Here is a 19811-nt window from a genome sequence, read left to right on the forward strand (position 1 = left end):
GGCGGAAGTGGAGGCTGGAGGACCCGCGGGGCCGCTCTGGCCACAGCTCCCCTTGGTGGCAGCACATTGGGGTGGGCGGGAAAACCATAGAGATGAGCAGGCAGAGCGACGCTCGCCAAGATGGCGGCGCCCAGTGACGAGGAGGGGGCGGTGGGGCCCAGGTACAGCCCCGGGGTTGGGAGAGCCGGTGGGCGGCTCCGGGGTTGGGAGGGGCCGAGGGACCTCGTGGTGTGGGTTTGGGGTGGTGTCCGGGCAGGGCGTTTTGTTCCAGGTCCGGGGGAGCCTCAGGTTTGGGAGGGTTGTGGAGTCACGTGTTCCCAGATTTCGGGGCGCCATGGCACCGAGTACCCCAGATTTGGGAGATCCGTGAGTCTCTGTGTCCCGGATTTTGGGGAACGATAAGGCCGCGTGTCTCCACCCGTTTCCTGTCTCTGTGTCCCGTGAGGCAGCTGATGCGAGGGTGTCGGGACATCCCCCGTCCCCGGAGGGGACAGAAATACCCATTTCTGGGGGCGCATGCAAATCACATGCAAATGAGAGCGATCGGGTTCCTGCCAGGGGGACCCTGACAGCTGACACCGAGAGCCCCTCGCTGCAATTCCCTGGAGTGCTGTGCCCGGGAATTCTGCTCTGCATTTCCTGTTCCATCCCTGGCCTCCTTCCCAGTGCAGGGCACAGCTGGACTCTGGTCACCCCCTCGGGGTTCCCAGTTCCCCTTTCCGTGGTTCCTCCTGGCAATGTCGGAGACCCCCAAAGGCGCCTCAGTCATCCCCAGGTGCCGCCATCCTGGATCCATCCCTGCCACCATTCCCAGGCCGGGAAGCAGCTGAGCCACCACCGGTGGCTGGGAAGCAGCTCCATCCCTGTCACCTTGCCCAGGCTGGGAAGCAGCTGCCCCCCCACGCCCTCTGGGGCTCCCAGTTCCCCTTTCCGTGGCTCCTCCCTGGGACCGCATCCGGAGCCTGAGCCGGCTCCTCGCTCGCCCGCAGGTGCCACCACCGCTCCATGGCCATGCTGGACGTGCCCTTCCTGCCCTTCTGTGCCTTCCTGGGAACGCTGGGATTGCTCTGCGTGGCCATGGTGGGCACCTGGTGCCAGCACTGGCGCGGGGGCTTTTCCCTGGACGGCAGCTCCCGGACGTTCAACTGGCACCCGGTGCTGATGGTGACGGGATTGGTGGTGCTCTACGGCGCAGGTGAGCAAAGGGAGCGCGGGCATCCCGGCACGGCTCCTTCCTGACGTTTTTTCCCCCTCACAGCTGCCCTGGTTTACCGTATTCCCAACACTTGGAGCGGCCCCAAGCTTCCCTGGAAGGTGCTGCACGGCAGCTTGGCTTTGGGAGCGTTCGTCCTGACCGTGCTGGGGCTGGCGGCCGTGTTCTGCTTCCATAATTCCCAAGGGACGCCCAACATGTACTCGCTGCATAGCTGGATGGGGCTGGCAACTGTCCTGCTCTTCTCCTGCCAGGTGGGAATCCCTGCTGCATCCCCCAATCCCTCCGGCATCCCGAGTTTTCCACACTCACCTTCTCTTCCCACAGTGGGCGGCGGGTTTTGGAGCGTTCCTGCTTCCCTGGGCTCCCACCTGGCTCCGGGCACTCTACAAGCCCATCCATGTTTTCTTCGGCTCCACCATCCTCATGCTGTCCGTGGCTTCCTGCGTGTCAGGAATCAACGAGAAGCTTTTCTTCAGCCTGTGAGAGTCAGGGGCGGGGGGGTGGGCTTGGGAAGATCTCACAGGGATAGGGGGGGCTCAGGATGTGGCTTTGGGCTGGGTTTGGGAGTGACCAAAGAGCAAAGGGAACTGAGCACTTCCTCAGGTGTGTGGCTCCCTGCACACTTCCCTGCAAGGTTTGGGGTGGGGTGGGGGGGGTGTTCAGGATGATCCTGATCATTCCCAGCCTCTCTTCTCCGCTCCAGGAAGAACGGGACCATGGAGTACAAGCTCCTGCCGGCTGAGGCCGTGTTTGCCAACACCCTGGGGCTCCTCATCCTCATTTTTGGAGTGCTGGTGGTGGCTGCCCTGGCCAGGCCCAGCTGGAAGCGCCCGGATTCCGACTCCCTGGACTCCCGCCAGGTACGGGATGCGCTGGGTGGATTTGGGAAGCTGCCCTCAGCACAGTCCCAAGGTGGGGAAGGACTGAGGGATCCCGACTCATCCCTGTGTCCCACAGCCCCTGCTCTCTGCTGAGCGCTGATCCCAGGGATCTCCCAGCACTCCCAAGCTGCATCCTTGTGCCTCCACGTGCCAGCTCCTGCCTGGATCCCGGGCCGTGCCAAACCCCAGCGCTTGCCGGTGCCATCCCTCAACGCCGCAGCTGGAGCTGCCGGAGCCTCGCTGGGACAAAGAGGAGCGTCCGGATCACTCCCGCTCCAGAGGATCCGGCTCAGGGTGGAGCCACTCAGGGACCTCATGGACATGGAATAAAATATTGGCTTTGCAGGGCTCCGGCACTCAAATCCCTGGGGACAAGGGAGGGCCTGGGAGCTGGGGTGGGAGAGGTGGGAGCTTGGGAGTAGGTCCTGGCCAAGCCAAGCTGTCCCTTCCAAGGGCTTGTCCTTGCTGGCTCCCTGGAGACATGGGACAGCTCCCCGTGGTCACCCCACGGGATTTGGGATCATGCTCTGCCCTGTCCCCACTTCTCCTTTGCCCCTTTCCCAGAATCGCCCCCAGACCCCGTGCCCAGAGCCATGTGAGCTCTGTGGTTTCCCCTCCACACCCTGGGTTTCCTTCCTCCCCCAGTCACAGGATCCCTGTTCCCATCTCCCTTCCCAGCCTGGAGCAAAGGGGGGCACCCCCACACCCCCAAATTCCACCATCCTCCCCCTCCAAGCTAGCATGGGGGACACAGAGGGTTACTGGGGGCCACATCCTAACCTTTATTGAGAAACATCCTTGAAGGAACACATGGGGTTTTTGGGATACACCTCCCTCTCACACGGGGAACACAAGGGCTTATTGGGATAACCGTTTCTATCACTACAAGGGGACAGGAATTTTTAGGGATACACATCCCTGTCATTACTGGGAGGTGCCCAGGGGGTCCCGCAGCCCTTCCAGCACCGCTCCCAGCACTGCTGCCACTGCCACAGCCCCGGCATCGGGCTGCTCCAGCCGGGATGAGCGGATGTAGCTGGCTCTGCCTGCCCCAGCCTCCATGTGCCTGGTGGCCTCCGCCGCCGCCTCCGCGCTCTGCCAGGGAAAACAGGGTGTTTTCCAGGATAATGGCAGGGATTCCCATCCAATTTCCCCACTATCTCAGCTCCCAGCTCTCCACACCTGGACAGCTGCTGCCAGCACTTGGAGCGGGTCAGCACCGGGACTGCGCAGGGAATGCAGAGCCTGTGCGGCTGCAAACAGCGAATCCAGCTGCAAAGAGTGGGAATTAGTCTGGGAGCCAGGGCTGAGGCCAGCTGGGAACTCCCTGGCATCCTCTTGGAAGCCTTCACGCCTCCTGGGCTCTCCCAGCACTCACCATTGTCCGGTCTCCTGGAGCAGCTCCTCCGTACCTGTGTGGGATGCAGGGAAATTCAGGGGGGACTGGGATTCCCAGGGGGCACTGGGATCCCACAGCCCCCGGCACTGACCTCTGCATGGCCTCAATCCCGGCGTCCATGGCGTCAGCCCACGCCGAGGAATCGCTGCGGCCACGCAGGCTCTGGCCAGCCGCCGTCAGGAAGAGCCCGTAGAGCTTTGGGAATATCATCAATCGTATCCTGGAAACACGGCCAGGTGTGTTCTCCCGTTCCCATTTCCATTCCCATTCCCACTCACCACTCCAGAGGAGCCTCCCATATGCTCCAGCACCACATCAGCCAGGGAGGAGAGCAGCTGGGCTGGAGCAGCCGGAGGTGGCCGGGAGCGCATCCATTCCCGGATGGCTGTGGGAATGGAAGGGATAACAGGATGGGGGGTGGTCCTGCAGTCCCCTGTCCCTCGTGGGGACAAGCAGGGACAGCCCTCAATTCCATAGAGAAGCTGCCACTGGATGCAGAGACATTCCAGGATACAAGAAGGGACACCCCAGGTTTCCTTAGTCCCAAGAAGGGATGTCCTGGGGAAGTTCCCGCTCCTGGGAGGTGCCATTGGGGTAGCATTCCCCACAATTCCCTGGATAACGACCCCCACACCCACCTTGGGCTGCCTGGGAGTGGGTGTGGCCGCAGTCCCCGTCACCTGCTCCCCGATCCAGCTCGTTGAGCTTTTCCTTCATATCCAGCAAGGTGCTGCACACCCGCTGCAGGACCCGCTCCACCCGTGCCGTGCTGAGCCCTGCGGAGAGGAGATGCATCCCTGCACATTCCCGAGGGAAACTAAGGCACAGAGCGGTGTGACAAGGGACGGGAGCCCTGTACCAATTCCAGTCTCATCCTGTGGCTTCCTGGGTGCCTCTGTGGGTGCTGGCACCTCCTCCCTCCGGGTGGTCGCCGGTCCCGCGAGAATGTTGGGCCACGCCACGGCCATGGTCTTGGTATCTGGAAAAGCCAGAGACATGTGGTGGCTCAGGATCTCATTGGATCCTCACTGGCACACCCAGCAGCCAGGAATTCCACCTCCAGACATCCCACTGACCTTGTGGCCCATCACCCAGTACGTGGAAACCCCTGTGTCCCAATCCCAGGCCACGTTCCCACTGGGAACTCACCGATCAACCTGAGCAGCTCCTCATCCACCAGCATGAGGGTGAGGGAGACTCCAGCCATCTCCATCGCTGTCATGAAGCATCCCACCAAGGCCCGGGCGATGCGGATCCCTCGGTTCTCTGCGGGATCCAGGATTGAGACAGGGTCATTCCAGAGCGGCCAGAGCCAAGGAATGGGATCCCAAGCTCCCCTCTGCACTCACCCAGGCAGCGCACAGCAGCTCCGGCCACAATTCCCAGCTCCAGGCAGGACAATCCACCCAGGTTGTTCACCACGAGCACCACAGAGGATCCTGCAGGAAGGGGGGCAGGATGAGACTGGGATCCAGGGTGTTTGGAGGAGCAAAGAGGGTCCTGGGGAGCTCACCAGGGGTCAGGGACAGGTGGGAAGCGCTGGATGGATCCGTCATGTGCTTCAGCATTGTCTCCACAGCCTTATCTGCCGGCAGCACCTGGAGGGGACACGAAGGAGGGGAAGAGCAGAGTGGGGAGGTCTGGGAATAGGGGGATCTGGGAATGGGGAAGAAGCAGCAGAATTTCCTCCACACCTTCATCCTGTGCACTCCAGCCTCGCCGTGGATCCCTACGGAGATGGGGCCGTGTCACATCCCAGCCCTGGTGATGCCTCCCCGGGGGGGCAGGGACACTCAGACCCTCCAGGGACCCAAGAGGGACACCAAGGGGCCGCTCCTCACCCAGCCCCAGCTCCATCTCGTCCTCAGCCAGCTGGAACGAGGGCTTGGATCCTGGGATGCTGCAGGGAGATAGGCTGAGACCCAGGGTACCTGTGCAGGTGGGAATGTTCTGTTAAAACTGGGGGCGTTTTTGGGATTCAGGGGCTGGGGGGTCACAGGACAGCATTTCCATGGGATAACACAACGCACCCGTGACTTTGGCAGCCGCCTTCGCCTTCTTCTCGATCTCATCCAAGCTCGCTCCCGCCTCGGCCAGAGCTCCCGCCACCTGTCCCGGGCAGAGCGGGTGAGCGACCCCCCAGAATTCCCCAAATCCCCATAAAGGGTCCCAGCAGAACCTTGTGGATGAGGATGGTGCCACAGATCCCGCGGCGCCCGGCTTTCCCTGGCTTGGTGAAGGCGCAGTCGTCGCCCACCACCACCATCCGTACGTCGGCCCCCTCGGCCCGCGCCCGCTCCAGGGCCATCCCGAAATTCAGCCGGTCCCCGGTGTAGTTCATCACAATCAGGAGGATCCCGGCTGCAGGACGGATGTAGAGACAACGGGAATGATGCAGCACTGGAGGGAGGAACCCCAAAATTCCAGCCCGGTGCGTTCCCAACCTGCTCCAGCCTGTGCCACGGCCCGGATGGCCGCCAGGATACTGCCCACGGACGGGGATGCGAACATGGCTCCGGCCACCACTCCGGTCAGCATTCCCTTCCCCACGTAGCCTGCGGAGAGGGAAGAGGGCTCGGAACCGTGTCCGTGGGTGGGGGGTACAGGTGGGACAGGGGGGTCTCACCTGCGTGGGCGGGCTCGTGGCCGGAGCCCCCCCCGGACAGCAGTGCCACACGGCCACGGATGGCCTGCAGGTCATCCCGAAGGACCACCCGGTGTCCCCGGAGCAGCCGGAGCCCGGAATTGCAGGCCACCAGCCCGGCCAGCGCGTCATCGGCGCAGCCGGACACCGTTGTCACCAGTTTTTTGGGGACCTGTGGGAAAAACGGGGAGCGGTGGGATGGGAAAAGGAGGAGTGCCAACCCCACAGGAATGCCAACCCCCCTGCTCCGGGCTCACCTCCATGGGAGCGGAGCGCCGCACTCGGATCCGAAGATGGAATCTTGTCTGGAAAGAGGGCAAGGTCCAGTCTGAAATGGACAGCGGTCCGGAGGGGGGCTGGGAAGGGGGCGGGATGGGATGGTGTCTGGTGTGATGGTGATGCTATGGGGAGTGTCCGGTGGGAACGGGGCTGGCGCTGGAGCTGTCCCCAAACAGGCACACCTCCGCAGGCAGGGAGCTCCTCCTGGGATTTGGCGCCAAGACGTGACCACTCCCTCCGCACCCAGCCAGGCCGCCCTGTTGGAATGAGGCGCCTGGATGGGATAACCTCCAAACAGGCCGCCTGTTTTGGGATGAGAGAGGACAGTGACGGCTCCCCCCTCCAAGAGGACCCCCTTTTGAGGTGAGACATCAGGATGGGACTACCCCCAAATAGGGACCCCCTTTTTTTTTTTGTGTTGGGGGCACTCCCACGTTCAGGGATCTCCTCTCAGTGTAGGCCCTTGACGGATCCACGCTCCCCCTTCACAGCGGGGACCCCTACCCCAAGCTTCGGGGGGCACGGAGCTGCAGGGAGGGGGCTGCACTCTCCCATGCGGGGCCCTTCCTTCGGGATACGGCGTGGGATCGGGGTGGGATCAGCGCGGGTCCCGCGGCTTCAGGGGGAGACCCCCGGCGCATCCCCCTCCACACCTGCGCTCGGCGGAGTCCTCCAACTGCCCTTATCGGCTGCTCCTCGCGCTCCTCCCAGCGGGCTAGAGCGGCTCCTCTCGTCTGCTCCTCGCGCTCCTCCCAGCGGGCTAGAGCGGCTCCTCTCGTCTGCTCCTCGCGGTCCTCCCGGCTGGCTAGAGCGGCTCCTCTCGTCTGCTCCTCCCAGGTCCTCCCAGCGGGCTAGAGCGGCCCAGCGCACCCACTTCCCGGAAGGGGCGGCGACGGCGGCAGAGAGGCCGCGCTCTCCGTTCCCCCCGGTTTCTCCCGCGCTCCCCCGGGACCTCCCGGTTCCCGCAGCATGTCCTACAACTACGTGGTGACGGCGCAGAAGCCGACGGCCGTCAATGGCTGCGTCACCGGTACGGCGGGGCACGGGGGGTGGCGGGAGCACCGTGTTTGGGGTGGCGTGCGAGGGCGGTTATGGGGTACCGGGGGCTGGGGGCACGGCGGGATGGAGGTGCTGGGGGTCCCGGGAGGGGGGTTTGGGGCACCGGGAAGGGATTGGGAGTAGGGGGAGGGTTTTGGGGTTCACGGGTGGGTTTTGGAGTACGAGGGGGTTTGGGAGTACCGGGGATTTTGGTTTACCGGAGGGTTTGGGAGTACCGGAGGGTTTTGGGATACTGGGGGATTTTGGGGTAGAGGAAAGATCAAAGTGCTCCTGAAATCGGTAATAGGAGTGAGAGAGAGTGGGATCTGGGGAAGCCACGGGAGCCCCAAGAGCCCTGGCAGTGCTGGCGTGGTGGGAAGAGACCCCAGGAAGGAGGATTCCTGAGGAAAGACAGCAGGAAGAGCATTTCTGCTGAAAAACAAGGAGTGCAGGCTGGGGGAAAGCAGTTCTGAGAGCATTTAGCACTGTGGAAGGAAACTGCTGGGATCTGGGGATGCTCCGGGGAGGCTGTGGAAGTGCAGCGGTGCCAGCTGATCCCTGCTCTGGGATTCCTTCCCTCTTTTCCCAGGACACTTCACCTCTGCCGAGGACCTGAACCTGCTGATTGCCAAAAACACCCGGCTGGAGATCTATGTCGTGACGGCCGAGGGGCTCCGGCCCGTCAAGGAAGTGGGAATGTACGGAAAAACCGCCGTCATGGAGCTCTTCCGCCCCAAGGTGGGTGCTGTGCCCACCCGGGCGGGCTGGGACGGGAATGGCCACCCCTGGAATTGGCACTGACCGTGGTTTTTCGGGCAGGGGGAGAGCAAGGATTTGCTGTTCATCCTGACGGCCAAGTACAACGCCTGCATCCTGGAATACAAGCAGAACGGGGATAGCATCGACATCATCACCCGTGCCCATGGGAACGTGCAGGTGAGGGGGGATGCAGCACCTGGGATGGGAATTCCCATCCCTAGGGATGGCTTTGCCTTCCTGGTGCAGCAGGGTGTTGGATTTCTGTTGCTCTCTTGGTGGTTCCTTGCCGGCTGCTGGATCTGGGATGGGTCACAGGATGTTTCCAGAGTTAGTCTTGGTCTCTGGAAAGATTTGTGGAATTCTGGGATGGTTTGGGTTGGGAAAGAGACCTTAAAGCTCATCCAGTTCCCTTCTGTGGGCAAAGACACCTTGTGGTATCCCAGGATGCTCCAAGCCCCATCCAGCCTGGCCTGGAACACTTCCAGGGATGGGGCAGCCACAGTTTCTCTGGGAGATCCATCCCAGGGCCTCAGCACCCTCATAGAGAAGGATTTCTTCCCAATATCTCATCTAAATCAGCACATGGAATCCTGGAATGGTATGGGATGGACAGTACAGGATTAGAGATCATCTCATTCCACCCCTTGCCATGGATGCCTTCCACTAGATCAGGATGCTCCAAGTTGTTTCCCTATGGATTCAACTATATTCTTGGGAGACCCTGTAGAATAACGAATTAAATTTAAGGAAAATTAAAGCCTAAACTCCTTTTGAGGCCAAATTTTCCCTGGGAAATGAGTCCTGTGGGAGTTTTTGGTGAAGCTGTGCGGTGTGGGAGCTCTGCCAAGTGGGGCACTTGGAAAGGTGTCTCCTCCCTAGGCTTCCCAGCTGGAATTCTCAAGCCTGTTGGGAAGTGTGCAAGGAGCCATTCCTCAGCTAAGGGCTGGCAACTAACTCCTGTCCCTGTTTTTCAGGGATATTGTCCTGGCACTAATCACCTTTTTCTTTGCCCTCTCTCTGGAATTCTCCCTCAGGATCGCATCGGGCGCCCCTCAGAGACCGGGATCATTGGGATCATCGATCCCGAGTGCCGGATGATCGGGCTGCGGCTCTATGACGGCCTCTTCAAGGTCATCCCCCTGGATCGGGATAACAAGGAATTAAAGGCCTTCAACATCCGCCTGGAAGAGCTCCAGGTCATCGATGTGAAATTCCTTTACGGCTGCCAAGCTCCCACCATCTGCTTCGTCTACCAGGTGCCTGCTTATCCGTGGATAACCCAGGTGGAGCCAAGGGCTCCCGAGGTTTTCCAAAGGCTTTTTGGAAGGCAGAATGGGGGATGATTCCAGCTCCTCCAAGTGCATGTTCCTCCATAATACCTTTTTCCAACTCTGTGAGGGAGGAAGCAGCGCTTTCCCACAGGATTCCTGGGCAGCTCTGCCTTGGGTGGGAATTTTCCTTGTTATACCCCCCAGAAGGAGTTTAGGGATTATTCCAGCAAGATCCACAACCTGTTTTTTCCCATAGCGAGACTTGAGCCTTTCCTTAAAAAACAAGGCAGTGACCTGCTTGCTATTCTTGGGAGGTGATTCCAGGTGTGTAAAGAGGATTCATAACCTCTCCCATCACCTGGTTCCTTATGGAGGGAGCATTCCAGGTTTTCTCTGGATGCCTATTTTGATCCAAAGAGCCTCTGCTGTTCTGACTGAGCAAAGGATTAGCTTTCCCTTGTTAAATTCCAGACTATCCCAAGCTTAGCTGAAATCCCATGCCAGCAGTGGCTCCATTATTGTTTGTTTGGGCACTGCTGGATCCCCCCATATTTCCTGAAGGGAGGAAACCATTTTGTCACTGCATACCTGGAGTTTGGGGGAAGAGTTGGAAAAGTGCTTTTCCAACTTCAAGGATTCCACAATCCGTGTCAAAACAACTTGAACCCTTGGAGCAGGAGCAGGATGTCAGTTCTGACTCATAAACCTCTGGATTGTTTTGATCCCTGCCTATGTAGATGAGAGTGTTTCCAAGTTGTTTCCTTGATTCTTTCTCCACTTATTACCCATTATCCCAGGATTTGGTCTGAATAGGACAGCAGGGGATGGGATGATTTTTGGGAAGTTCTGAAATTATAGGGAAATACGATAAAAACCCCTGAATTCCTGAAGGTTTGCAAGAGCTGGAGGAGAAGGTGATACTCCATTATGCCACTTGTTCCCAGGTTATCAGAGGAACACAAATTCCAGAATATTAGTTCCCATATAATTGTAATATATCATTGAAATATTACTGTAAAACAATGGAAAAATACTTTCCAGTCTTTTCCAGCACAGGGGGTAGTTATATGTGGAAAATTTTCGGAAAATGGTGTGGTTGTGGGGGAGGATGAGGAGGTGAGAAGCCTCAGAAGTTCTCTGGAATGGGTATTTTTGTAGGAGCTGAGTTGGAATCTCCTCACTTCTGGAATCTCATCCACTTTTGCTTCTCTTCCAGGACCCCCAGGGCCGCCACGTGAAGACATACGAGGTGTCCCTGCGGGAGAAGGAATTCAACAAAGGCCCTTGGAAGCAGGAAAATGTGGAGGCTGAAGCTTCCATGGTCATTGCAGGTTGGGCCTTGTTTGTAAAAGATCTTCCCATGTTTTTCCAGGCCGGATGGCTCCTTTTTCCCCGGCAGGTTGTCTCATGGTTGTTGTGTGCCCCGCAGTGCCGGAGCCCTTCGGAGGCGCCATTATCATCGGGCAGGAATCCATCACCTACCACAATGGGGATAAATATCTGGCTATTGCTCCTCCCATCATCAAGGTGAGGGGATCCAGGACTGCATCCCAAAAAATCCCTCCTTTCCCAGGCCTTCCAGCCAGGAATTCAAACCCCTGTTGTCCCAAGTGAGGTCTAACAGTGCCGCTTACTTGGACTTCCTGAGGTTTGGCTTCCTGGTCATTGTTTTTGGGGGCCGAGGGACATCCATGATCCCTGTGTGCCTCCTCTTTCTGTAGAGCTCTTGGAATTTTGTTTGGGCCCCAGGGAATGGGATTAATTAGGAATTAGTGCATGGTCTGGGCACAGTTCCAGGACAGAGCCTGGTTTCATTTCAGGCAGTGGAAAACATGGATGAGCCCCTTGGAGACTTATTCAGAGGAGAAAAGGCTTAAAGATTTCGGGACAGCAATTGGAGTTGTGGGTTTTGTGGGAATAACAGGCCACTTCCCATGTTTAATTAGAGGAGGAAGCACCAATGGCATGGCTGAAGTGCTGCTCCAAGCTGAAAGAAGGCTGGAACTGCCATCCAAAAGTCCTTTTAAGATGGAGATAAGGACAGGCTAAAAATCTTGGGGGAAGAAACAGGAATATTGGTGCCTGAAGGTTTCAGTCCACTCCTGGAGCTCTGGAATGGGTGGGATACTGGAGCTGGGAGCACATCACCCGCACAAAACTTTGGGGGAACCATTTTGGGGCTGTTTGAGGGTAATCCTGGAATTCCCTTCTTTCCCTGCAGCAAAGCACCATCGTGTGCCACAACCGCGTGGATCCCAACGGATCGCGGTATTTGCTGGGAGACATGGAAGGGAGGCTCTTCATGCTGCTCCTGGAGAAGGAGGAGCAGATGGACGGCACTGTCACCTTGAAGGATCTGCGTGTGGAGCTGCTGGGAGAGGTAGGAATCACCTGGGCCAGCCCTGGCACTTGCCTAGGATTCTCCCAAGTCTGGAAAGGCTTGTTTCAGGAATGAGTGGGAATTTTGGGAGCCTTATATTTGTCACAGCCCTGAACGGTTGGGAAAATATCCTGTGGGCACTTAAACTTACACCTCCTTCCCATTTTTTTTCCTGGTACTTGTACTGGGAGGAGTTTGGACTCTGGGATTTATGAAGGGATTAAATCCCTTTACCATGCCCAGGGTTTTTCTGTTGGATAACAGCTTAGTGGTGGAAGGTGTGTGTGTGTGTGTGCCAGGACCTTTCCATGCCACGGGTGGGTGACCTGGCTCTTCCCATTTCCCAGACATCCATTGCCGAGTGCCTGACCTACCTGGATAATGGAGTGGTGTTTGTTGGCTCCAGGCTTGGAGATTCCCAGCTCGTGAAGGTACGTGGCAACTCCTGTCTGCGTGTTCCCACAGGACTCGATTTCCATCAAAACCTGGAGATGTGGATACATTTTCTCTCTTCTCCTTGCCTGCCCTTTCCCAGTCCTGCTTCTTGAAAGACAAAAATTGATTCCAGTATTTATTCCCAGCTCAACGTGGACAGCAATGAGCAGGGATCCTATGTGGTGGCCATGGAGACCTTCACCAACCTCGGGCCCATCGTGGACATGTGCGTGGTGGACCTGGAGAGGCAAGGCCAAGGCCAGGTAACATTCCTGCTTTTCCCTCCTCACTGCTGGGAATTTTTGGCTGAGTGTGTCCATAAAATCATAGAATCCCAGAATGGTTTGGGTTGGAAGGGACCTTAAGAATCATCTCATTCCATGGGCAGGGACACCTTCCACTAGACCAGGTTGCTCTAAGCCCTGTTCAGCCTGGCCTTGGTGGATCTTTCAGGTTCCTTCCAACCCCAAACCATTCCATAATTCCATGATTTGAGAATGGCTTCCCCATTTCCATGAGAAATGGAACCTCCCAGAGAGGAGTGGGAGAGCTTCCCAGGCACAGCTGGTAAAGTCCATCTGCTTTTCCTCCAGCTGGTCACCTGCTCCGGGGCCTTCAAAGAGGGATCGCTGCGGATCATCCGGAACGGCATCGGGATCCATGAGCATGCCAGCATCGACCTGCCGGGAATTAAAGGTGCGGGGGAGGTGTTCTACAACCTGAGGGGGAACATGGTGGGCACAGATGAGGTTGAGATATGGAATTGTGAGGAACTCCTTGTTGCAGGATTGTGGCCACTGAGGTCGGATCCGCACCGGGAGACGGACAACACCTTGGTGCTGTCGTTTGTTGGCCAGACCAGGTAAAGGTGGGATGAGCTGATCCAGGCTCTCAGCCCCGTGTTGGAGCAGGAATTAATGGGAATTCCCTTTCCTTCTCAGGGTTCTGATGTTGAATGGAGAGGAAGTGGAAGAGACGGAGCTCACAGGATTTGTGGATGACCAACAGACGTTCTTCTGCGGCAACGTGGCACATCAGCAGCTGATCCAGGTAAATCTAGCATGAGGAAAACATGGATATGGTCTCCTGGTGCCATAGGGATCGTGACATATCCAGGCCAGAGGTTGGAGTGCTTTCCTGAGTTGATGGGATCAGTAAACAGGATCCTGGGTTCATGTTTTAAGGGATGTGGAAAGAGGGAGGTTCTTGCTGTGCCACCCACCTTGGAAACGCACTTTTCCATGATTTTTCCTGTCTCTCTTCCCAGATCACCTCTGCCTCGGTGCGACTAGTCAGCCAGGAGCCCAAATCCCTGGTGAGCGAGTGGAAAGAGCCCAATGGGAAGAACATCAGCGTCGCTTCCTGCAACACCAACCAGGTGGTGGTGGCTGTGGGAAGAGCCTTGTACTACCTGGAAATCCGGCCCCAGGAGCTCCGGCAGATCAGGTGAGCCCACATCCTGAGGGCTCTTGGGATGCTGGGATTTGGGATCCAGGCAGACACCTGTCCTCTCTGCTTCCTTCCAGCTGCACGGAGATGGAGCACGAGGTGGCCTGCCTGGACATCACCCCCCTGGGAGACTCCAACGGGATGTCCCCGCTCTGCGCCATCGGGCTCTGGACCGACATCTCTGCCCGCATCCTGAAGCTTCCATCCTTCGAGCTGCTGCACAAGGAGATGCTGGGAGGAGGTAGGAGCCTCCCAAGGGTGGCAGTGGTCACTGCCCATGTCCTGAGTGACCTCATCCATCCCTTTCCCTGCTTCCCATAGAGATTATCCCTCGCTCCATCCTGATGACGACCTTTGAGAGCAGCCACTACCTCCTGTGTGCCCTGGGGGACGGAGCTCTCTTCTACTTCGGCCTCAGCCTTGAGACAGGTGACCTTTTCCCTTCCTTTCCATTTTTTTGGGAAAGATCCTCCTTGCTTTCTCAGCCTCATGCTCAGGTGGGACTGGCTGTGGGCTGGAGGATTTCTCCAGCACACTGGAGGAAGGAGATAGATTCTTAAATTTGGGGTGTGCTTACCCACAATCCTTTTTTCCCTGAGGTGTTGTGGCATATCCCAATCCCTTTTCCCTTTGAATCCAGGCTTGCTGAGTGACAGGAAGAAGGTGACCCTGGGCACGCAGCCCACGGTGCTGAGGACATTCCGCTCCTTGTCCACCACCAACGTGTTCGCCTGCTCCGACCGCCCCACCGTCATCTACAGCAGCAACCACAAGCTGGTCTTCTCCAACGTCAACCTCAAGGAGGTCAACTACATGTGCCCCCTCAATTCCGATGGATATCCCGACAGGTGAGCCTGCCACGAGTTCCTGATCCTAACGGATATGGAGGAGAGGGAGGTTCTTGCTGTTTCACCCAGTTTTCCATTATTTTTTTTTCCCACAAGTTTGGCCTTGGCCAACAACAGCACCCTGACCATTGGCACCATTGATGAGATCCAGAAGCTGCACATCCGCACTGTTCCCCTCTATGAGTCACCCAGGTGAGGATTCCTGGGATGAGGATTCCTGGGATCAGGGTGCTCTGCTGCACAGGACAAGGGTTGGGGTGATGTTGCCATCCCAGGAGCAAACAGACAGCTCTTGTTGCTTCCAGAGCTCTTGAAAAGGCCTTTCCTGGCTCTCCCACCCACCTGGCTATGTTTATCCCACAGAAAAATCTGCTACCAGGAGGTATCCCAGTGTTTCGGGGTGCTCTCCAGCCGGATTGAGGTGCAGGATGCCAGTGGGGGCACCACGGCACTCAGACCCAGTGCCAGCACCCAGGTGAGATCCCAGGCTGGGTCATCCCTGTGCTGTGGGGATCAGAATTCCTGATCCAGGTTTTTCTTGATGGTCCTCTCTTCCAAAGCTGTGAGTCCAGTCCTGTTCCTCAGCTGGAGAGGAATGGGATGGTGGGATCTCTCTGAGGGGGTGACACAGCCACTGTTCCACCTGATCCCCTTTATTTTTGGGTGCTACTCCTTCCATATCCCATACAGGCTTCCAAAGTGTTCCTTTTCCCAAGGATCCAGCTCTGGAAACCAGCTCTTTGTAAACTCAGATTAACACTAAGCCCTGCAGGAGCAGGGAGTGTGTCCCTGTACTCATTCCTTGCTCCACCTGCTCTCCCATCCCTTTTCCCACTCATTGGCTACCTGAGGCTGTGTGGATATCCCAAGTAGCACTGGGATGTGATGGATTTTCCTGTTCCCAGGCCTTGTCCAGCAGCGTGAGCACCAGCAAGCTGTTTTCCAGCAGCACAGCTCCGCACGAGACATCCTTCGGAGAGGAGGTGGAAGTGCACAACCTGCTCATTATAGACCAGCACACCTTCGAAGGTACCTGTCCCATCCCAAAATCCAGCTTTTTCCATCCTGGAGGAGCCATGGGGAGGTTCAGCCAAAGCATTTTCCTGGAGGAAAATCAGCCATGAGCTTAAGGGAATAACAGTTTTTGATGGCACAAGGTGGTGGGGAATAGGGCAGGGAATCTCTAGGATGTGTCTTAAGCTTTGAGTTTAAGGACTTGGGGATCCCAGTTGTTCCTATCTTTCCCACTTTTTTTTTCCCCCCCAGTGCTCCATGCTCACCAATTCCTGCAAAATGAGTATGCCCTCAGCCTGGTCTCCTGCAAGCTGGGAAAGGATCCCAACACCTACTTCATTGTGGGCACTGCCATGGTGTATCCCGAGGAAGCGGAGCCCAAGCAGGGCCGGATCGTCGTCTTCCACTACTCCGATGGTAAGAACAAGGTGTTCTCACCTGGAAAAATCCAGCTTTTTTGGTGGGAGGTCGGGGATGAGCTCCTCAAACCCCAGAGAGCTTGTGTCACAGGAGCAGATAGTTTTTCCCAAGGAATCTGTTGTCAGGATCTGTAGATGCTGTGTTTCCTTTCTCCCTGTCTGCTAGAGTTGCCCAAGAATCCCTTACCAGCCCCAGATTCTGGGATTTATTTTCCATGTCACTTGTCCCCCTCAGAGACAGTTTTTTAGGAAGCAAAATTCAAGCCAGCTTGGCTTGAACCCCCCCTTGACTTCCCACTCTTTGGATAAACAAATCAAGTAATGCCTGGCTTTATTCCAGGGAAGCTGCAGAGCCTGGCTGAGAAGGAGGTCAAGGGAGCTGTGTATTCCATGGTGGAATTCAACGGGAAGCTGTTAGCCAGCATCAACAGCACGGTAGGCAAGGCCCTGACTTTTTTTCGGGAGTGTGCTTGTGGATCTGGATGTCAGCCAGATGTCTGTTGAGGAGCATATCCCAGCTCCCATGTGGAGAATCCCAATCCATGTCCCATCCCACAGGTCCGTCTGTACGAGTGGACAGCGGAGAAGGAATTGCGCACGGAGTGCAATCACTACAACAACATCATGGCCCTGTACCTGAAAACCAAGGGGGATTTCATCCTGGTGGGAGACCTCATGCGCTCCGTGCTGCTCCTGGCCTACAAACCCATGGAAGGGAATTTCGAGGAGGTACGGAAGCGGTGCCAGGCATCAATTCCGACAGCTCTGGGCACAGGGAATGGTGTTGGAGGGGATAAATGGAGGAGTTTGGCTTGACTGGATAAGGTTTTACATGGATCCCTGTGGTTTCTGGAGCAATGGATCCCTCAGTTTCCAGGGAACTGGCTGTGGGAAGAGCAGCTGGTGCCTGGTGGGTGGGAGGTGCCATCTGGGATGCCTGGTGTCCACTTGGAATGGGGGTTTAAATTGCTCGAGTGGTTTTGGCATAGGCTGCTCTACGCTTTCTCAGGATGTTATCCAAGTGCCACTTGGACTAGGACCATCTCCACGAGTGCCTTTCCTGCTCAGCTGCTTCCTGGAGCAGAGAGGGACATGCTGGATCCCACCTTGCTCTTGAATACTGGTGTTGGGTGGGATGAGGATGCAGGATCCCAGGCCAGGCCACCTGGACACAGCGTGTCCCTTCTTGGCCCCTTCCAGATTGCCCGGGATTTCAATCCAAACTGGATGAGTGCCGTGGAGATCCTGGATGATGATAATTTCTTGGGAGCGGAGAACGCTTTCAATCTGTTTGTGTGCCAGAAGGACAGGTAAACTGGATGAGATGGATTGGGAATGGGATGGGGCAGGATGGGATGGGATGGGACAGCATGTGCTGGGAGGGATGGGATGATGGGATGGATCTTCAGGAAAACTGGAGGAGCATTCCCAGCTTTTGGGAGCAAGGGAAAGTTTGGAGTGCCTCTATCTGGGACTGAGTGGTGTTTGGGATTCCAGTGCCGCCACGACAGATGAGGAGCGGCAGCACCTGCAGGAAGTGGGATTATCCCACTTGGGAGAGTTCGTCAATGTCTTCTGCCATGGATCCCTGGTCATGCAGAACTTGGGAGAGACTTCCACGCCCACCCAGGGATCCGTGCTCTTTGGCACTGTCAATGGAATGATCGGTAAGGAGCAGGGAAGGATTCCCTGCAGAATCTTGGAATGGTTTGGGTTCGAAAGTTCATCCAGCTCCACCCCCTGCCACATTCCCATGACCATTATTCCTGTGCAGGCCTGGTGACATCCCTGTCGGAAAGCTGGTACAACCTGCTCCTGGACATGCAGAACAGGCTCAACAAAGTCATCAAGAGCGTGGGGAAGATTGAGCATTCCTTATATCCTTTAGCATTCCAGCCAGGAACTTGTGATGGGCGGAGTTTACCAGCTGGAGAGGGTGGGAGCGGGTTTGCCATTGCCCTGAGCAATCATGGAATTAAAGATGGGAAATCTCTCTGAGACCACAGAGTCCAGCCATTAACCCACCACTGCCATCCCACCATTAACCATGTCCAGGGTGTTACTCCCTGTGGATTTGGCTCCTTGACAGCAGCACCTGGAGATCGTTCCACACCGAACGGAAGACGGAACCAGCCACAGGATTCATCGATGGAGACTTGATTGAGAGTTTCCTGGACATCAGCAGGCCCAAGATGCAGGAAGTGGTGGCAAACCTGCAGGTGAGCTTGGGAGTGTGGCCTTGGATCCTTCAAGGATCTTGCTCAGGAATCCAGGCTCAGTAAATCATGGAATTTTAAGGTTATGGAATGGTATGGGTTGGAAGGGACTTAAAGACACCTCCCACTGGACCAAGTTGCTGCAAGCCTTGTCCATCCTGGCCTGGAACACTTCCAGAGGTGGAGAAGCCACAACCTCTCTGGGAAGTGCTGAATCCACACCTTTCTGAATGATCTGGAAATGTTTTTTGGCACCTCCCAATGTCTCCAATGCCTTTTCCTCCCTGTGCAGATCGATGATGGAAGTGGGATGAAGAGAGAAGCCACCGTGGATGACCTGATAAAGATCGTAGAGGAGCTGACCCGGATCCATTAGCAGGATTTGGGATTGTTCCCTTCCCCTACCCTCCACATGGAGCAAGAGAATCCTTCCCCAGCTGTGCCCAACACTGGCAGCAGCGGCCGGAGGGGGACGGAATCTCACACGGGAAGCAGTTTTTTTAGGAATCTGGGGAGGTGTCAGTCATCTCCTGCTGGGATTCACGAGTTCTGTGGAATTGGCTGGGCCCAGAACTTTCCTTGGGTGATCCACTGTGATCTGATGCCCTTGCCTCGATTCCCTTTTCCCTGGTGTTGTTAGATATTTTATTACTGTTTTTGGCTTTTGGTTTCGCTTTTGATCCTGTTTTTTTCTTTGATTCCTTGTGGTTTTTTGGAAGAGGAATCAAAGCTGAGGAGCAGCTGAGGCTGGAGCCGAGCGGGATAACTCTCTCTCCATAGGATCCATGCCTTGCTCAGGGAGGGAGGTTCTGGGAAGTTTAAGCTGTTGCTGGTTTCAGAGTTTTGCCAAATAAAGTAGTTCACGAGGAAAGATCTGTGTCCTGAGGAATGATGATATCTGTGTCCTCGGCTCTGGGATCTTGGGGACACCTCTTTCTCAGGTGCATTTTTCTGGCTTTTATTGGATTTGTAGGACATTTTAATTCGTTGCCTGGTTGCCAATGGCACTGTGAGTGCCTTGAGAGGCAGATTGTAGTGGAATTTTTTGGGAAAGCTGGATTTTCCAGCCTCTGGCTAGTCATTAATAGTTCTCGTGGTCTCCCACCTCCTTTACATCTCTCATGGAATTTGGGGGTTATCCTGGCTTTTACCATGTTCTCCCCAGCCTGAATCTCCCCTGTAGCCCTTGGTTAAGTGAGCCCCAAGTCCCATTCCATGTAGGTTTTTCCCAAATCCTTCCCTCCCAGAGACAACTCGTGCTGGAATCATCCCTGGCTCCTGCTTCCATCCCGTATTTTCAGAGGAGACGACAGGGACAAGGCTATATTTGGACATCTCTTCCGAGAGCTGGGGGAGCAGGGATTGACCTTGGACTCTGTGCTGCTGCTTTTATTACCTCAGGCTCTGTTTACCTGCCTGGAGCAGCCTGTTCCCAAATTTTGGGAGGCCCAGGAAACGGCACAGCCCGGGTCCCGGCAGCGCTCTTTTTTTTCCCACCAAAACGGGGGGTGGTGGTGCCAATGCAGTGTTGGCACCCTGCTTTTTTTGGGATAAAAGTGCTGC

General features: G+C 56.5%; 3 protein-coding genes across 13 annotated transcripts; 2 read left to right on the plus strand and 1 right to left on the minus strand.

The window, feature by feature from the left end:
- The first annotated feature begins 29 nt into the window (after window positions 1–29).
- LOC121340079 (cytochrome b ascorbate-dependent protein 3) lies at window positions 30–2438 on the plus strand. 2 transcript variants are annotated; one of them, XM_041412479.1, is made up of 6 exons: window positions 30–161; window positions 990–1195; window positions 1259–1467; window positions 1541–1695; window positions 1920–2076; window positions 2174–2438. In XM_041412479.1, the coding sequence occupies exons 1-6, from the start codon at window positions 121–123 to the stop codon at window positions 2195–2197; spliced, it is 792 nt and encodes a 263-aa protein (XP_041268413.1). In that variant the 5' UTR covers window positions 30–120; the 3' UTR covers window positions 2198–2438. The 2 variants fall into 2 exon arrangements, with proteins under 2 accessions (XP_041268413.1, XP_041268420.1); XM_041412486.1 differs by lacking the exon at window positions 30–161 and adding an exon at window positions 222–366.
- A 421-nt stretch (window positions 2439–2859) lies between these two features.
- Window positions 2860–7223, minus strand: TKFC (triokinase and FMN cyclase). 10 transcript variants are annotated; one of them, XM_041412430.1, is made up of 19 exons: window positions 7073–7222; window positions 6602–6676; window positions 6398–6440; window positions 6123–6312; window positions 5941–6051; window positions 5676–5857; window positions 5527–5605; window positions 5338–5427; window positions 5191–5225; window positions 5010–5094; window positions 4846–4935; window positions 4646–4762; window positions 4356–4475; window positions 4135–4272; window positions 3775–3881; window positions 3588–3691; window positions 3476–3509; window positions 3280–3369; window positions 2860–3192 (listed from the first exon to the last, which is right to left on the minus strand). In XM_041412430.1, the coding sequence occupies exons 3-19, from the start codon at window positions 6401–6403 to the stop codon at window positions 3022–3024; spliced, it is 1749 nt and encodes a 582-aa protein (XP_041268364.1). In that variant the 5' UTR covers window positions 6404–6440; window positions 6602–6676; window positions 7073–7222; the 3' UTR covers window positions 2860–3021. The 10 variants fall into 10 exon arrangements, with proteins under 10 accessions (XP_041268364.1, XP_041268340.1, XP_041268374.1 ...); XM_041412406.1 differs by having other exon boundaries at window positions 6398–6445; XM_041412440.1 differs by having other exon boundaries at window positions 6602–6722; window positions 7073–7215.
- DDB1 (damage specific DNA binding protein 1) lies at window positions 6659–19119 on the plus strand. Its single transcript, XM_041412350.1, has 28 exons — window positions 6659–6782; window positions 7257–7449; window positions 8047–8195; window positions 8277–8393; window positions 9251–9472; window positions 10704–10818; window positions 10917–11014; window positions 11709–11867; window positions 12215–12298; window positions 12449–12565; window positions 12896–12998; window positions 13089–13164; window positions 13244–13352; window positions 13570–13748; window positions 13829–13992; window positions 14073–14180; window positions 14392–14599; window positions 14696–14791; window positions 14963–15074; window positions 15505–15628; window positions 15866–16030; window positions 16373–16467; window positions 16591–16761; window positions 17233–17342; window positions 17530–17699; window positions 17807–17909; window positions 18128–18251; window positions 18541–19119. The coding sequence occupies exons 2-28, from the start codon at window positions 7389–7391 to the stop codon at window positions 18622–18624; spliced, it is 3423 nt and encodes a 1140-aa protein (XP_041268284.1). The 5' UTR covers window positions 6659–6782; window positions 7257–7388; the 3' UTR covers window positions 18625–19119.
- The last annotated feature ends 692 nt before the right edge of the window (window positions 19120–19811 follow it).

Source organism: Onychostruthus taczanowskii, unplaced genomic scaffold, assembly GCF_017590055.1.
Source record: "Onychostruthus taczanowskii isolate IOZ18803 unplaced genomic scaffold, ASM1759005v1 scaffold101, whole genome shotgun sequence".
In the NCBI taxonomy this organism is placed as follows: Eukaryota; Metazoa; Chordata; class Aves; order Passeriformes; family Passeridae; genus Onychostruthus; species Onychostruthus taczanowskii.